The sequence below is a fragment of the Xenopus tropicalis genome, chromosome 1 (assembly GCF_000004195.4).
Source record: "Xenopus tropicalis strain Nigerian chromosome 1, UCB_Xtro_10.0, whole genome shotgun sequence".
NCBI classification, from domain to species: Eukaryota; Metazoa; Chordata; class Amphibia; order Anura; family Pipidae; genus Xenopus; species Xenopus tropicalis.
The window spans coordinates 188,007,884-188,024,650 of NC_030677.2; the positions used below are offsets into that span (position 1 = coordinate 188,007,884).

General features: G+C 38.0%; 1 protein-coding gene across 2 annotated transcripts in view; it reads left to right on the forward strand.

Moving 5' to 3' along the window:
- adamts6 (ADAM metallopeptidase with thrombospondin type 1 motif 6) overlaps nt 1-16,767 on the forward strand; it is a 160,563-nt gene that overhangs the window by 123,255 nt on the left and 20,541 nt on the right. For both annotated transcript variants that reach the window (XM_002934207.5, XM_012967138.3), the window contains 4 exons: nt 966-1,046; nt 2,559-2,722; nt 3,575-3,713; nt 15,171-15,300. In XM_002934207.5, coding sequence (XP_002934253.2) covers nt 966-1,046; nt 2,559-2,722; nt 3,575-3,713; nt 15,171-15,300 — 514 coding nt within the window. The remainder of the gene's footprint in view (nt 1-965; nt 1,047-2,558; nt 2,723-3,574; nt 3,714-15,170; nt 15,301-16,767) is intronic.

Below are 16,767 nucleotides of genomic sequence, written 5' to 3' on the forward strand. Positions count from 1 at the left end.
CATTTATTTTGGGGTTTTTTTTATGCAGCTCTCAAATTGTATCTGGTTTCCATGGCTTAAATATCCCAATAAAAAGGCAGTAGATTGTAAGATAAATGTGTGTGGGTCAGAAAATAAAGATAAGTAATTAAAAAAATGAGAATAACAAGGAAACTTAACCTTCCTGTCAGTATATTATTTGGTTGCAAGGGGTTAGTGACCCAACAACCAGATAGCTGTTCAGTTGCAGGAGGACAATGCTAAGTTCAAAATGAATACAAAATAAATAATGAGGACTAGTTGAAAGGTTTCTTATCACTGGTTGCAATATAACATACTAAAATATAATTTAAACTTTACCCTTTAATTTAAAGAAAAGGACATACACAAACACTAGTGCTGCAAACTAGAGAACTGTCATATACCCCTGTCTAGCAGGTAACCATGCAGGTACAGCTTGAAGTATGACATATTTACAGCTGTACCAGTGACGTAACTATAGAGGGAGCAGACCCTAGGGGGTGTGGGGTTCAGGGGATAGGGGGGCCTGGACCGTGGGGTCTGCTTCTTTTATAGTTGTAAAGTCCTCCATCCCCACTTGCAAGTAGTAGAGTGGCTGTGTACCAGGTCCCTCTGAAGATTTTTTTGCAGGGGGGCCAGTGCATACTATTTATGCCACAGTTGGGTGTGGGCCCTTAATTCCGAAGGAAAGGTTGCCTCCATTTATAAGTTTACCTTTGTAAAGGTAATTTGTACCTTTTTACTCTCCTAACTCATTTAATCAGTTACTATTATTCTTTTTAAACATCCAACAATAGTTTCTTGCTTAGCATGATTGCCCCAAGGAAGTTTATTTTTTGCTTTTTTTTACACAGCAGCTCAGGTGACCCTTTTGGAATCTGTAGCTTTTAAAGTGTGTCAACATTGAATAATTTATTAAAGACGTTCCAGATGCTGCTAATAACAGGCTAACCTTTGCCTTCTAGGCTACATGGAAGTTGTTCAAATTCCACGAGGTTCTGTACACATTGAAATCAAAGAAGTGTCAGTGTCTAAGAACTATATAGGTACGTTTGGAAATACTCAAGAGTTTGTACGTCCGATCTTAGGGCTGTGAAGTGGAATAGCTTAAAGTCCTATTGTTGTGTTTCATTCTGATAATGACGTAAATTACATTACATCATGCAAATAATGACTTAAGTTACATTAATAACAATTACATTCATTTATTAATAATATTATTGCATTAGCTTTAGGGAACTTTCCCTATTTACCTCTTTTTTCAGACAAACAGTATATTGTATAATGCAGATGTCAACATTTTACAAAGAGAAGAGTTTTACAGCTCTATTTCTAAAAAAGTTGGGACACTGGGTAAATTTGGATGATTTGCATATCATTTAAGCCCCAACTTTTTTGAAACATGTTTCTGGCATCAATTTAAAAATGAGCATATATTTTTCAGAAAACAATAACGTTTCTCAGTTTCGGCTGTTGATTTATTGTATTTGTATTATTTTATGATTTTGTGTACTCTGATTTAATGCTTTCTCAGAACTGACACCGTCCTATACAGACAAGTGGCATCTTTTTCTCCCAGATTTTATGTTTTCCCGGAATTTGCAGCGTTTCAACGCCAGCCCCTGGGAAACGTAAAATCAAGGTTCCACTGTAGAAAGTTTAAGTGATTTGCAAATCAGCCCATTTTTTTTTTATATTGATATTTTTTAATAGGGTTGTTTTAATATTTTTATATAGAAATATAAGAGTATGAGAAAATAGTAAAAAAATTGCACTCAAAAAATTGCAGTTACCATTTTCTTGTATTTCCCTTTGTGATTTTACATTTTTTTCCATTGGGCTGTATTGGCCTTGGCTTTTTTTTTTTTTTTTTTTATTAAAGAAGTGTATTTAAACCTTAAATATAAAAAAGGCCTGTTTCAGTCAGTGTTTATGGAGCATTTATATAGATGTGTTGAATTTCTCAAAACTCCTTTAGATGAGTAGTGAATTGCATCACATTTATCTATCCCCTGTGATGAGTTTCAGCATTACTCAAACACACAGCAAGAACTGCCTTTGGTAGATGACATCAGTGGGGAGAAATTTGTACAGACTGTGTTATGTCTTTTAGTGCCAGTGGCTTGGGGCATTTTCCCGATTTACAGACCTGACACATATTCAATAGTTTGGTATCCATGACTTTATTTCTCTTTACATACGGACAGAAAGTTGTTTTTGTGGGGGTTTTTTTGCATAAAAGGACTTGAGATGAGGCATAGTTTTCAATGAATGTTTGCCTGAAAAAGATAAGTTAGAAGATGCCGTGAGCACCTTTTTGGTAAAAGTCTTTTAAATATTCAGGTTGATGTATAGAAAATGAATTTTTATGTCACTTGCGCCGGCCCTATGAATCGTGAATCTTGAAAAAATCTCATTCAACTCTGTAGGTAGCAGCCTTTGGTGACATTGCTAGGTTGCATTGTTGGGTTACAGAATGTATAAAAGAAAAATGATGTGAAAATGACAGTGTAGTGCTTCATGACCATTTCTAAGCATGTTTTGTAAATTGTTTTCAGCTTTGAAGTCTGAAGGAGATGACTATTTTATAAATGGAGCTTGGACCATTGACTGGCCCAGAAAATTTGATGTGGCTGGAACAGCTTTCCATTATAAGCGCCCTACTGATGAACCAGAATCTCTGGAGGCCTTGGGTCCAACAACAGAAAGCCTTATAGTGATGGTAAATGTCAAGTTTTAAATGCTGTCCATTTTCATTGAAAATTAGCACTCTCTTAAATAAAGAGAAAGCAGTTTAAAACATACAGTGATCCAACATATGCAAGTACTGGTTATATAGATTTCCTGCCATTTAATTTTCTCTTAATTCTTTTGTTGGCATAGAGAACATTACAAATACATTTTGCTGTGGTTGGCACTGTAGATGCTGAACATAATCATTTTGGTCATGCAGCCAAATTCAATCATCTGAAAAACTTTTTCAATTTTGTTAAAGAAGAAGGAAAGTCATTTTCGCCTGTTACTGCCAATAGATTCACCACATTAGTGCCACCTAGAATGCTATATTTATTCTGCAGAAAGCTTTATTTATTATTATTAACATTTATTTATAAAGTGCCAACATATCATACCCGAGTAATCAGCCCTAGAAGCTTTCTCTGTTTGTTTAAGATAGCAGCTGCCATTTTAGCTTGGTCGTCCTAGCTTTCTGCTGTAGCTCTAGCCATTATAAGCTCAGATCACACATTCCTACGGGTGGGGGGTGAGTTTTATGAATTCTTATAGGAGGGGGGAGCAGGAGAGAGGACAGAACTACGCAGACTCTGGCCCCAGGAATGAAGGATTTTTTTTTAGAGAGGACGTTAGATACCAAAGAACATGTTTACAAAAAAGGAAACAAGAAATCCTGTGTTTCTTTTGATAGAGGACTCAGTGCAGCGTTTCTGTAAGTGCTTATGGCTGTATTTACATAGACCTTTCTGATAAAGCTTACTGAGTTTTTTTACCTTTCCTTTTTTTTAATATAATTTTTTTTAATACAAAATTTTAACATGTATTTCACGATATTAAACAGATTCTTCTTCAAGAACAGAACATGGGAATTAGATATAAGTTTAATGTACCTATCACAAGAACGGGTAGCGGTGACAACGAAGTAGGATTTTCATGGCATCACTTGCCTTGGTCTGAATGCTCTGCAACCTGTGCAGGAGGTAAGTTGTGTTCCTACTAAAATAAATTTGGTATCAGCTATTGTTACATTAGGCTTCTAGGACTTTGGTGGCCATTGTGGTGAGAAAACAAGAATTTTGTCTTTTTATGTACTGGAAAAACATAAAATATATAGAAATCTTAGATAAAGTAAACCCGTCTACCATTAGGTAGTTTATCTAACTGGTTGTTGTATTCATGCATCTCCTTATTCCATTATTCCAATTTAAGTAGTGTGTTTTTGCCTTCTTTAAAATGGCCTTTATAATTGGCAAACCTGGATTTAAAAAGCAATTTCAGTGTATTTAATGTTTTCATACTTATTACCCATGGGGGAATGCAGGACACCTGCAGGTACCAGGTTCAGAAACCAACTGGGATGTGCTAAACAGCAATTTTACTAGCAGAAAGACTGACTAAACTCTGTGTTTACTGAGCACTAGCAATACTAGTACAGGTATAGGACCCGTTATCCAGAATGCTCAGGACCAAGGGTATTCCGGATAAGGGGTCTTTCCATAATTTGGACCTCCATACTTGGTCTACTAAAAAATCAATAAAACATTAATTAAACCCAATAGGATTGTTTTGCATCCAATAAGGATTATTTATATCATAGTTGGGATCAGTTACAATGTACTGTTTTATTATTACAGAGAAAAAGAAAATCAGGTTTAAAATTCTAAATTATTTGATTAAAATGGAGTCTATGGGAGACTTTCCGTAATTCGGAGTATTCTGGATAATGGGTTTCCGGATAAGGGATCCCATACCTGTACTAACACATTTAATTAGTAGTCGAACGGAATGTAAATGGCTACAAGTGTAAGCTGATTAATGCAGCCTGTCTGGCTTTTGATTAGTTCAAGTAACTCCAGGCACTTACACAGTCTTTATCCTGATTATTTTATTATTAATAACATGTATTTATAAAGCAGCAATATATTTGCAGCGCTGTACAATAGACGGGTGTATAAATTAAACATAAAAATTAGGTAAAAGTAATGAGCAATTTTAGGAGATAAAGAAAGCCCTGGTGATTACAGCCTACTGTAAAATAACTGTCATGGAAGTGTCCATGTTTAATCAACCTAAATAAATACACAACGATGATAATCTGAGAATTTACTTTCAAATAGATACAGGTATGGGATACCTTATCTGGAAACCCCATATCTAGAAATCTCAGAATACAGGAAGGTCCTCTCCCATAGAGTCCATTTTAGCAAATAAGTGTTATTTTTAATAATGGTTTTTCTTTTCTCTGTAATACTAAAACAGCACTTGATGGTAACTAAGCTGTGTGACTCCATATTGGTGGCAAAACAACACTGTTGCAGATTATTTCATGTTTGAATGATCTTTAGCAGACTTGAGTTATGTTGATCCAAATTACAGAAAGATACTACGCACGTTTAGAACATTTCAAATCCCCTCTCAAATATAATTAAAGTAAAAAAAAATATTGGAAAAATTATTAAATTGTTCAAAATGTATGTAGCTGTTTTAAAAAGGTTATATTTTCTCATCAAATTGTGTTTTTGTGTGTGGGGGGAAATGGTCAGAAGGGTGGGGAAATGGTTGGAGGGGTGGGGAAATGGGTGGAAGGGGTGAGGAAATGGGTGGAAGGGTTGGGGGAATGGGCGGGAGGGTTGGGGAAATGGGCGGGAGGGTTGGGGAAATGGGCAGGAGGGGTGGGGAAATGGGCAGGAGGGGTGGGGAAATGGTAGAATGGGTCCTTATCCTTATATCTGGCAGAGGAGAGGGTCAATGAAGGGATTTATAGGGTATTACACATTTACCAGAAATTACATTGCCAGTAAATTTATAATGCTGGCACCTGCCCTAGCTGGTGATTTACGGCTGGACCATTCAAATACTGGCAGGGTGGCAATCCTAGCTGTTTATAAAGGAGAATTTGTGTGAATAAGTGTTTTCATCAATTCATTGCATGGTAACTATAGTGACGGAAACATTGTGGATATAAGAAAGAATATACACTGAACATGTTCACAGTAAAACATCTGCTACAGTTGTAAATTGTAGTAAGACCACTTGTTTACATATGTAATCCTATATAAAGTGGATAAATGGAATGCTTATAATTAACCATAATGAACGTTTATCACACTGGGACTATTAAACCCGAGTACTGTCAGATGGTAGGAATAAAGTGTACATGCTTACTGTCTGCATAGGAGCAACAGCTGCCATTACATGTTCATGGCATCCAAGGTAATGCAGCCAAAAGCCAGGGCACATATATATATTTCTTAAACTTGGGGGGGGGGTATGGTGTTATTCTTATCAACTGCTTAGATCCATGGGCTCAGATAATTAGAATCCTAGCTGTGAGAGTATTTTGTGACTGAACTGGGCCTGGACTCTGGATTTTAAAGCAAGGAAGCTTGTTTTATTCTCTAGTGATTATAGATACATTTTATAAAGCTCATAGTTTGTAGAAATTAACACAAAATTGTACAATTGGGCTCGGACAATCCAGCTCTCATAAGTACATCCAATATATATCAGTTGTAGAAGAGACTCGGCAAATGTAGTAGGGAAGTAAACGGTAAGTGATAGTATTAACAGGAAAAGAACCTGTGGTTTTCCAGATGTTATTGGCTTACGACTCCAGCCTTCCTCATAATTGTCACTCCAAAGCTGTGGAACCACAGGTTGCCTGCTATCCGTGTTAAAAGCAAGGGCAATTATTATAATTACCATCACTCATACAACATTCTGTGCAGAATTGGTAGTGACATTTATACTGCATTTTAACTATTGTAACTGTGCTAATAGGAATGTAAATCTTTTGAAATTACTGCTAAGATAAGTAATATTGTGATTCCTTCACATGTGATAATGATATACTTCCCCAGTGGTAAGCAAGGGCTGGGGGCTTCTAAATCTAATTTGATAAAATATTGTATTTTAACAAGAGACTAAGTGTGGGAAAATGTCCAAAAACATCCAAATAATATGTCACAGCAGAAACTGGATGGCCCAGTTGCATTTCCATGCAACTTTCACTTGGTAAGTGGATCAAACTGTGGCCTAAAAAAAGTAGCAGATTAATAAAAAAAATGGCTAATACAGCATTATGCATTTCATGCTTTCACTAGAAGTGCTCGTAAAAGTGCGAAATGTGCAAAGCTATATTTGGAGTCACTCATTTATTACCTGCTTTTCACCCCACAGTCAGATTTTTGTTTGCCATCATAAATCCCAAAATTATCATGAGATCAGTCAGAATTGCTAAATCCATATATTCCCCCTTTCAACTTGAGGAACTGAACTTTCACTTAAAGGAGAACTAAATCCTAAAAACAAAAATGCCATATTTTTTACACTGAACTTGCTACACCAGTCTAATGTTTCAGCATCTCTATAGTAGTAATGATTCAGGTGTCAGGATACTTCCAATTCACAAGAGCCGCAATGAGCCTCTCCTGTACCTCCCACAATGCATACAGAACCTGAGAGGGACACAGGACTGACCACGTGGAGGAGTGGCAGACGTGCTGTAGCAGAAAGGCACTTCCAGACAGGGTACAGGAATGTCAGACAAAAGCGTAGTCAAACGGGTCAAAGGTTGGGGCGGACAGCTGGAATCAAAAACCGACAAAAGGTCAGCAGAATTCAGAAGTCAGGCCGAGGTCAGGAACAGATTCAGGTATGCAGAAAGGCTCACTGGTAGGCTATGATTACTGTATATACTCGAGTATAAGCCGATCCGAATATAAGCCGAGGTACCTAATTTTATCTAAGAAAACTGGAAAAACTTATTGACTCGAGTATAAGCCTAGGGTGGGAAATGCAGCCGCTACTGCTAAGTTTCAATAATCAAATAAATAACAGATAAATAAATAGATAACTTTAGGGAAGCTGCCATACTAATTATCAAGTACTTGGACCCCAGTGTACAAGTCCCACTACAGTACTACAATTGTAGTTACAAGGGCAAAATAATTCTTCATGCTGGACTTAGTACAAATTTAATTTTTGTAAATAACAAGTTATTGTACCAATTACTTAATCTGGCTCGTTGTGCAGATGGATGTGCAGATGTAACGCGCTCGTTGCGCGCACCCACCCTCCCTTCCTCCACTTGTGTCCGTGCATACATACCTCCCTCCCTCCACTTGTGTCTGTTCATACCTCCCTCCCTCCACTTGTGTCCGTTCATGCCTCCCTCCCTCCACTTGTGTCCGTTCATACCTCCCTCCCTCCACCTGTGTCCGTTCATACCTCCCTCCACTTGCGTGCATACCTCCCTCCCTCCACATGTCCACATGTGTCCGTGCATGCCTGCCGTTGTGCGCACTCTGACTGACTCTGGCCCATTGAGCGCACTCGTTGCGCACACCTCCCCCCGAGGATGGACGTAAGCAAGTGCACGCGGAGGTACGCACGAACACACGGTTGTTTACGGGAGGGGGTGGTTGTTGGTGCGGTGCGCGCAACGAGCGTATTCAACGAGCCAGAGTCAGTCAGAGTGCGCGCAACGGCAGGTATGCACGGACACATATACTCGAGTATAAGCCGAGGGTTACTTTTTCAGCACATTTTTAGTGCTGAAAAACTCGGCTTATACTCGAGTATATACACGGTACTTTGGAAGGAAGTGAAGGCCTTGGCATCTATTTACTGACGTCAGCACCAAGAACACACCTTATACCAGGTGACAATTGTAAATGTGGCAGGATTCTGTTAGAAGTGTCAATGACACTGCACATGCTCAGTGGGCTTTGGGCAGCAGTTGAGAAGCTAAGCTTAGGGGCTGTTGCAAATTATCTGCAGAAAAGAAGATGGGGGCTAGTGGAGGCATTTTGGGGGGCACAAACCTTCCCTGCTAAAAGGCTGTGGTTGCCTTGGGCTGATACAGAAGCCCAAAGCAGATATATAGATATATATATATATATATATATATATATATATATATATATATATATATATATATAAAATGTACACTGTGGTAATTTGGAGGGGTTGAACTTCATGAGCTATTTTTTTAACCCACATTAACCATGTAACTTAAATCTTCCTCGGAATATTCACATGATATCTAAAGCATTATTTTACAAAAGTATATATACAAACAAAAAGAGTCATTTATCCAACTGTTTTGGTACCATGTCAAATAAGGGATTACTCTTCCCCTGGTTTGGTTAAAGCCCAAGAAGGACAAGTATTTTGTTATTTTTCTGTTTTCTTTGTTTGGGTCATTTGTGTATGTATTCTTCAACACTTTTATACCAAAGAATTATGGCTTACGCATCTAGCTTTTTACTAACACAAAGGCCGAATACTCTTCTAATTTCATGGAAACATCTCTGCTAATAAAGGTGAACATTTTAATTTACCCTAATTTTAGCAGTGCAAGCCTCCAGTCATTCCCCTTAGCTATTTTCCATTAATTTGTGGAGAATGAGGCATGGAAATTGGAAGAAAATGACATCTTAGAAGTACAGACACAATGCTCCTCGCAAATGCTCATTTAATGAAAACTGTGTTTAGAAATTAGTAATCTGAAAAAAAAGACTTGAACATAAACCAGTTTTTCCACAGCGAAGACAAAGATATTGGCTAGAGATGAACATCCCATGATTTCATGAGGCTCTTAGAAAGAATGTCTGGGTTAACCAGCTTGTTATGGTTTTATTGATGCAGAAGTCCCCATGTTTTTGGCATTCTTTTTATTGCTATGGGCTGTAATCTTATACTAAAATTAATTTTTGTGGTTGCCCTTTAAAAGCGAGTATAGCGTTAACATGTTTGCAATTTAAGGTGTCCCATATTTTACATTTCCAGAGAACAGAGAGGCATGAAAATGAGGATAAATTCTAAAGAACATCTGCAGCTCCATGTGGGATATGGTCACTTAAACACTTAACTTTTGTTTTCTATTAGAGACCAGTCAGAAGGACACTTTATGCCTTTTATTATAAGCCATAAATCTGTTGGATTTAAAAGCACTGTGCTTTTGTGTAACTCCTTGTAATTATTCCCACCAGAGTTTGAATCAATTTATTGAGCAATGCTTTACAGATTATCTAAAGGGAAATCCTGCTCCCAGACAAGCAGTAGCGTAGAGAGGTCAATAATGTGGCGAGACAAACTAACTTCTTTGTCTAGATGGGAGATTGGCACATATGTATTTTCTCCACTGTGCTTCATTTTAGTTCATGTGTCTTCGCCAGATCATAGAGCTCATGCTTTATAAGAGCCTATTAATAGCTGCCTCTGCAGTATATGAAGATGTGTTTTAGCGTTACTCATCAAAGTATAAGTGTGAAAATAATATGTACATAATAATATGTAGTATAGAAAAAGTATAAATAATTAAAACATCTAAACCCTTCAAGTGCCATGAAAAGTGGAATCCATGGCATCTAAATTAAAAGAGCAAAGCAGTGGTGCTCTTGATTCTGTGGGGCTGATATCAAACCGGGAAATCTTGAAGGATTCTCAGTGGTTCAGTATTGTTCCCATTTAGCTCCAGCCGAAATATTTTAAAAATATTGACCTGTGTAGATAACTGTTTCAATATGTACTTGACCCCAACTAAGATATAATTAATCCTTATTGGAGACAAAACAATCCTATTGGGTTTGTTTATTTATTTAAAATCCCTTATCTGGAAAACCCCATGTCCCAAGCATTCTGGATTGCAGGTTCCAGGCCTGTATAGCATAAGTGATCATTTTTGCTTGTCTTTGAATCTTTTGATGGTTTTGTGAACCATCAAACAAGTTGACATGTTACGTTCTGATTGAGCTACATGATAAAATCTGTTGCAAATAGGGACAGACATGCATCCGGTATAGGTTAAAAGTAGTGTATTAGCATGTTAATTTGATAGTGTGACCTATGCAGTAAAAAGCACTTAGGGTTGTAGCATGAAGCTGATATGTCTTTGACTTAGCAGAGTCAGGACACAGGGTTTGCTGTCACCTGCATATGTGGAACTACTTTGTATTACCGTATATACTCGAGTATAAGCCGAGTTTTTCAGCACTCAAAAAGTGCTGGAAAAAGAATCCTCGGCTTATACTCGAGTCAATTAGTAAATGCAGCTTATGATTATCCGTCCGACCGGGCGCACATGTCCATGCGTGCACGCGCGTATGCATTACCTTTAATACCCAGGACAAATGACCACTCTATTTTGAGCATTGGGTTGGTATGATTGAAGAAAACTGGCCACATCCGAAGACGCTGACTTGCTAAGGGCTTTCACTGTTGCCTCACTTCAGACATACTCTGACATGAGTACGGTGGGTGGAGTGCTGCTCCACACCAGGTAACCTGTCTATATTGTATATTACTTTCTCCTTCCACTCCTGATGAACAAAATCTACCTCCTTTGCCTGATTCACTGGCCTTTGCATCTACTACCATCCCTTCCTATCCCTGTCAAGAACCCCCTACCCTACCCTTGACTTTTGGTCTGGAAGCCACTCTATTGTAGCAGTGTTAATCATCATTGAAATTTAGCAGAGTGAAGTAATTCTGGAACTTATTTTATTAATTTTGGACTTCATTCACAATGTGTGGGGCTGGGTGCAAACCTCAGAATGGGCAAAAGGAACTATATTATTGCACTTTGCATCCTGTCATATGTTAAGTACCCATAGGCAGCACTGTATTCATGAATGGTGGCATGGAGCATCATATGGGCATCCCCAACAGGAACACTTAAGTCCTGTACTTACTGTCTATGGCAGGCACAATGTACATGGCTAGGACAAAATACAAGTTTACTAACTAACTCTCTCTCTAAAAGCAAAGCACCAGGAAAAAATGGTAGTAATTACAAATGCTCAAGCAATTGCTTTTGAGTGGAGCTCTACCTGTTACCCCTGAGTGTGCCTTAGCAGAAGCTGCTGCATTTCCCACCCTAGGCTTATACTCGAGTCAATACGTTTTCCCAGTTTTCTTAGGTAAAATTAGGTACCTCGGCTTATATTCGGATCGGCTTATACTCGAGTATATACGGTATTTACCCTCTTTGAAAGCTGTTCCCACTGGCTTCCCTTAGGGCAGGGATCCCCAATCTTTTTCATTTGTGAGCCACAATCAGATGTAAAAAGTGTCGGTGAGCCGCACAAGCATGAAAAAGGCTCTTCCAAATAAGGGCTCTGCTTGGAGTAAAACTGTGTCTCGGTGCTTCCAAAAGTTACCTTCAAGCAAAGAATTTAAAAATGGGCACATACTTGGAGGCCACTGGGAGCAACATAAAAGGGGGTGGATGAGCTACATCACTGCCTTAGGGGGATCTCATGTTATGGATAATAGACCCAGCACGGTGGGACAGTGAGATCTGATGTGTATGGTGTTTTTCTATCCAAGATTTTCTTTATCCTTAATTCCTTATTCCTTAATATTCATGAAACTATAGCATAATGGCCAAATGTAGAAACTTAAATGGGATCTTGAACCCATAAAAGTTTACAGTGCACATTAAAACTGGTTTGCTGCCCTGCCAGCACTGCTTTCTTGTAATCACCCTGTAATCGCATGCCTTGTGTACCCTGGGGTCATTTTCTGCGTTGTGAAGAGGTGTCACTGTTAGGACATTTCCTACTGTTCCCAGGGAAAAAACCCACTAAAATTCTAACCTTGGTACCAGGCTTCCTCGCCTGCCTTTGATGGTGGTCTTCTTGCTTCAGCCCAGTTTCCAATAAAAAGTCACAACAAACAAAAGCAGGTATTTCACTACTAGTGATTAATTTTGTGTAACAGATGTTATGATTTCCGAAAGTGCCAGAGAGTGAAACGATTGCACAGCTGTAGTATATTGGAATTGATTTATTATATTGATTCCCCAAACAGCTGCAGATGAGTTAATTGTTTTGGAATAGAAGCACGTTCACTTTGATAAGAGAGCTTGGCTGCTCTCCGTTTAGCATTCCTTTTTAGAATTGTCATTTAATACAGCATCAGTTCAGATGCTTTCATTTTTAATATTATCATTTTAAAATAGTATTTAAGGGTGTTTTCGATTGCTAGGGTACACTACATCTGATTTAGAAAAAACCTATTGTGCATCTGATGCTGCTAGCTCTTCGTATAGGACACATTATTTCCATTTTTCTACCTAATGCAATATGGCTGTTGAATGGAATTCAAATATTAAAGGGGAACTCCACACAAATACAACTTGTATGGCTGACTATTTTGAGAGTAGAAAATATGTAACAGTAGTCGACTGTGCAAGGCACATTACTGTGAAAGGCATTGTGGGTTATATAGTTCCTGCATGTTGTCGGTAAGCTGTGGAGAAGTTGTGACAATTTGTAACATCAATGTTTTAGCCAAAATACCAGCTCTGTATATAAGTACAAACACAACTTAAGTAAGGATTTTGAGGTTTACAAAGACCCTTAAGTGCCATTTATGTGTAGTGGTCACTGTTCCTAAATAACGCATTTACATTTATACAAATTGATACATTCAGAAAGATGTAAAACATATGTTCATCTGTCCTAACCTAATATAGACATGTCTTTATATGTCATGCATAAGATAAGGTATAAAGAGGTCCATGTGATGCCAAAAGACACATCATGTCTCTACTCTAGAGTAGTGCTCTATGCTTATGGATAGAGTGTGATCAATGGACAACAGAGAATTATGTCTGTGTATATATCTAGATCAGTGTTCCAACACCAGTGGCTCACAAGCAACATGTTGCTCACCAACACATTGGATGTTGCTCCCTGTGGCCTCAAACTAGGTTCTTATTTTTAAATTCCTGACTAGAAGGCAAGCATAAAAACCATGTTTGCTGCCAAACAGAGCCTTCTGTAGGCTGCCAGTCCAGATAGGGACTACCTATTGCCAATCACAGCTGCCTGTATTAACAGGTACCGATAAAAAGATTTTCGGGCTGTATGTGGGCTCAGAATTATTGTCCTGATAACTTTCATACCATTGCAATTGGTTGTTTAGTCGATTGGCCAGTTTAAACAGTTTTGTCAGGTAACAATAAAATCTGTGCATGTATTGTGTATCATACAATATCCTTTTCGGGGTCTACAATGCATTTCCAGCAAGTAACTTTCATATGATTGGTGTCTGCCAACTATTTTATGTTCAGAACATCCTTCAATTTGCTATTTTAGGGACTTTATCCTACAATTTCAGTCTGAATGTTAGTTTCAGATTGTTACATTTAAACATACGACTGATATCCCAACATTCGTTGGAAGAAGACTAAATCTGAAGGTGTGTTGCCAGCTTAATCTACTAATTTAGTCTAGTCCCAATGCTAAAAAATACATCAACTCTACTTTCTTTGGAGAACAGCAGCGACCAGAGCTAATTTCAATGTATAATTTGGCACAAATATGAAAAAAGTCAGACTCTTTTTAGCAATATTAACAGCATTTGCAGTTATGTTTGTACAAAGAAATCTCTGTCCGGTGATATACTTGCTTGTACAGTTGCACAATAGCTAGTGCTACAGAGCACACATTATGACTGTTTTTGTGCTTTAGAGATCTTGGGTCATTGCAGATCATAAAAATATCTCTTTGAGCAAATTTGTTTGACCAGTCAGGAGCCCCTTTGGGGGAAGAATCCTAATATATTTTCCTGTCCTGCTCTAAAAGCCATAAGCAATGATGTTAGTGTTTAAACCCCATTGAGTAACGTAAGCATGAGATGGAGATTCCAAATGAAAACTGACAGTGCTTTGATGCTACAGAGTGCTGTATCTTTTGTGTTTGTGCCTGAACAGGCAGTTTCCCACAGTATTGGACAATATTTTATGTAGCCTGAGAACCATCAGTCTCTTAATTTCATTACAAGCATAAAATTACAAGCAGAAACACAGTTTGTGTTACTAATAAAGCAAGGGAACTGGAGAACATTTGACTTGCTCGCTGACAATAATTATCCAATACTTGCATTTCTCTTTGGTTTCTCCAAATATTTCAGAACGCTGTGCTTTAGTAAAGCTTCTTTTGCATTACCTGTGTTCTGGATCACCAGAAACTCACCACACTATAGTATGGGCTGAAGTGATTTGTGTCTTTATAAAGTGCATAAAATGTTTATCTGTCCCATTGTAGCCATAAGCTCGGGGGGTTTTCTGGATAAGGGGTGTTTCCATATTTGGGTTTCCATACTTTAAGTCTGCTAAAAAGCATTTAAACTTTAATTGTTTTGCCTCCAATAAGGATTAATTATATCTTAGTTGGGATCAAGTACAAGGGATCAAGTACTGTTTTATTATTACAAAGAAAAAGGGAATCGTTTTTAAAAATTTGAATTATTTGTTTGAAATGGAGCCTAGGGGAATAGGCCTTCACTTAATTTGGAGCTTTCTGAATAACAGGTTTCCGGATAACACATCCCATACCTGTACATGACAAACATATTGCCATCAGTCCTCGTTTACATAGGAAGGGGCCATATTCATGTGATTAACGTCTTATTTCTTCTTTCAGGCATACAGAAACAGGAGGTGGTGTGCAAAAGACTTGATGATAACTCAGTTGTGCAGAACAACTACTGTGATCTAGACAGTAAGCCTCCCGAGACACAAAGAGCTTGTAATACAGAACTGTGCCCACCTGAGTAAGTATACCATATAAGTTGCCTATATAAGTGCCAGTAGGCCTTCAGAGGAGATTGATAGGGGATTTACGGCTGGTGCTCAGTACTTAGTCAGTTCTTCTGCTGTCGGAACACTGCCCCAGGTGTTATGGAGGCAACTATACGCATAAAATAAATATACACTAAACTTTTCAGTTTATTTTGATAAAAAATGTATTAAATATAAACATTTATGCAGTAAAATATTTACCCACAATCAGCTCATAATAGATTTGTATATTGTGATATTTTCTAAATTTCCTGCAAGCCATTATTTCTCAAATATTTTCCATGCTGCTGAAACGGACCAGAGTCAGTGTTTGTGTATGTAAATGTTAATTTAAGATGTTCTCATCATACACAGCATTTCCCAGCTATTTGCAGGACCCATGGACCATGCAACAGTATGGTAATTGTTTTGTTTATACAAACATGACATTGTTTACTGAATGCTGACTATCTTATATGGGTCAACTCCGATTAAACAAAAACGGCATTTGTTATCTTAACTGAATGGGAAAATAATTCAAGTATTAGGGATACCCTGAATCCATCTTTTTCGGGTTGGCCAAAAGGATCTTTGCCAAAGGATTAGTGGAAATATATTTTCATTACAATTACAGTCTGAGTGCAGTGAAGAACTTCTATGACGTCGGTGCTCAATCTTTTGGAAAGTACTAGGGCTACATCACAATCGGATTTTTATTCACAGTGCCTTTCCTTCCTGTAATTAAAGCCCCCTTCCCTTGGAACCTCAATCTACATCCAGCCCATAGCAGACATGGACAACAGCTAGTAGAGCTGGTGGAGTGGTAAATTCTGCAGAGCTTGCCCCTCTTTGTCATGGGAAGGATGGCTATTTCACTAGGCAGCAAAGATTCTGTCTTTATACATGCAAGTCATTGTGGGGTTTTTTCATGAGTACAAATGTTTAAAGGTGGAGGGTATGGTCTTTATTGCTTCTGTGGTTATCTATATTGTGTCTAAGGTTACAGCATCATTTATTCTTTGTAATGAACTTCACCAGTCTAACATTTTTCATTCTTTCTAAACCGGAGGTCAATTTCCATCTTTCTCCACCCAGTGCACAATTGGTGCTCCATATAACAATTAAATGCACACACATTGACCCTAGTAGACTGCAACATCTAACACACTATGGTTCTGTTTCTTTTTCACGCTCATATATGACTACAGTGATTGGGCAACTATGCCTATAATCCCCGTTAGTTTCTTTCTTTATGGCATGCCTAAAGAAAGGTTATGACTAATCGGCATAAAGCTGATCCAGTCACCTTCATTGAAGCACTGGAATGAAATAATTCTACATTAATCTAAATGTAAAGCTGTGTGAGGGTAAAATACACCGTATTGGCTAAAATTACATTTATTTCTGTGGCCTAATGTTTTTCTATGACTATTGACTCATTTGACAATGTGTGCATATTC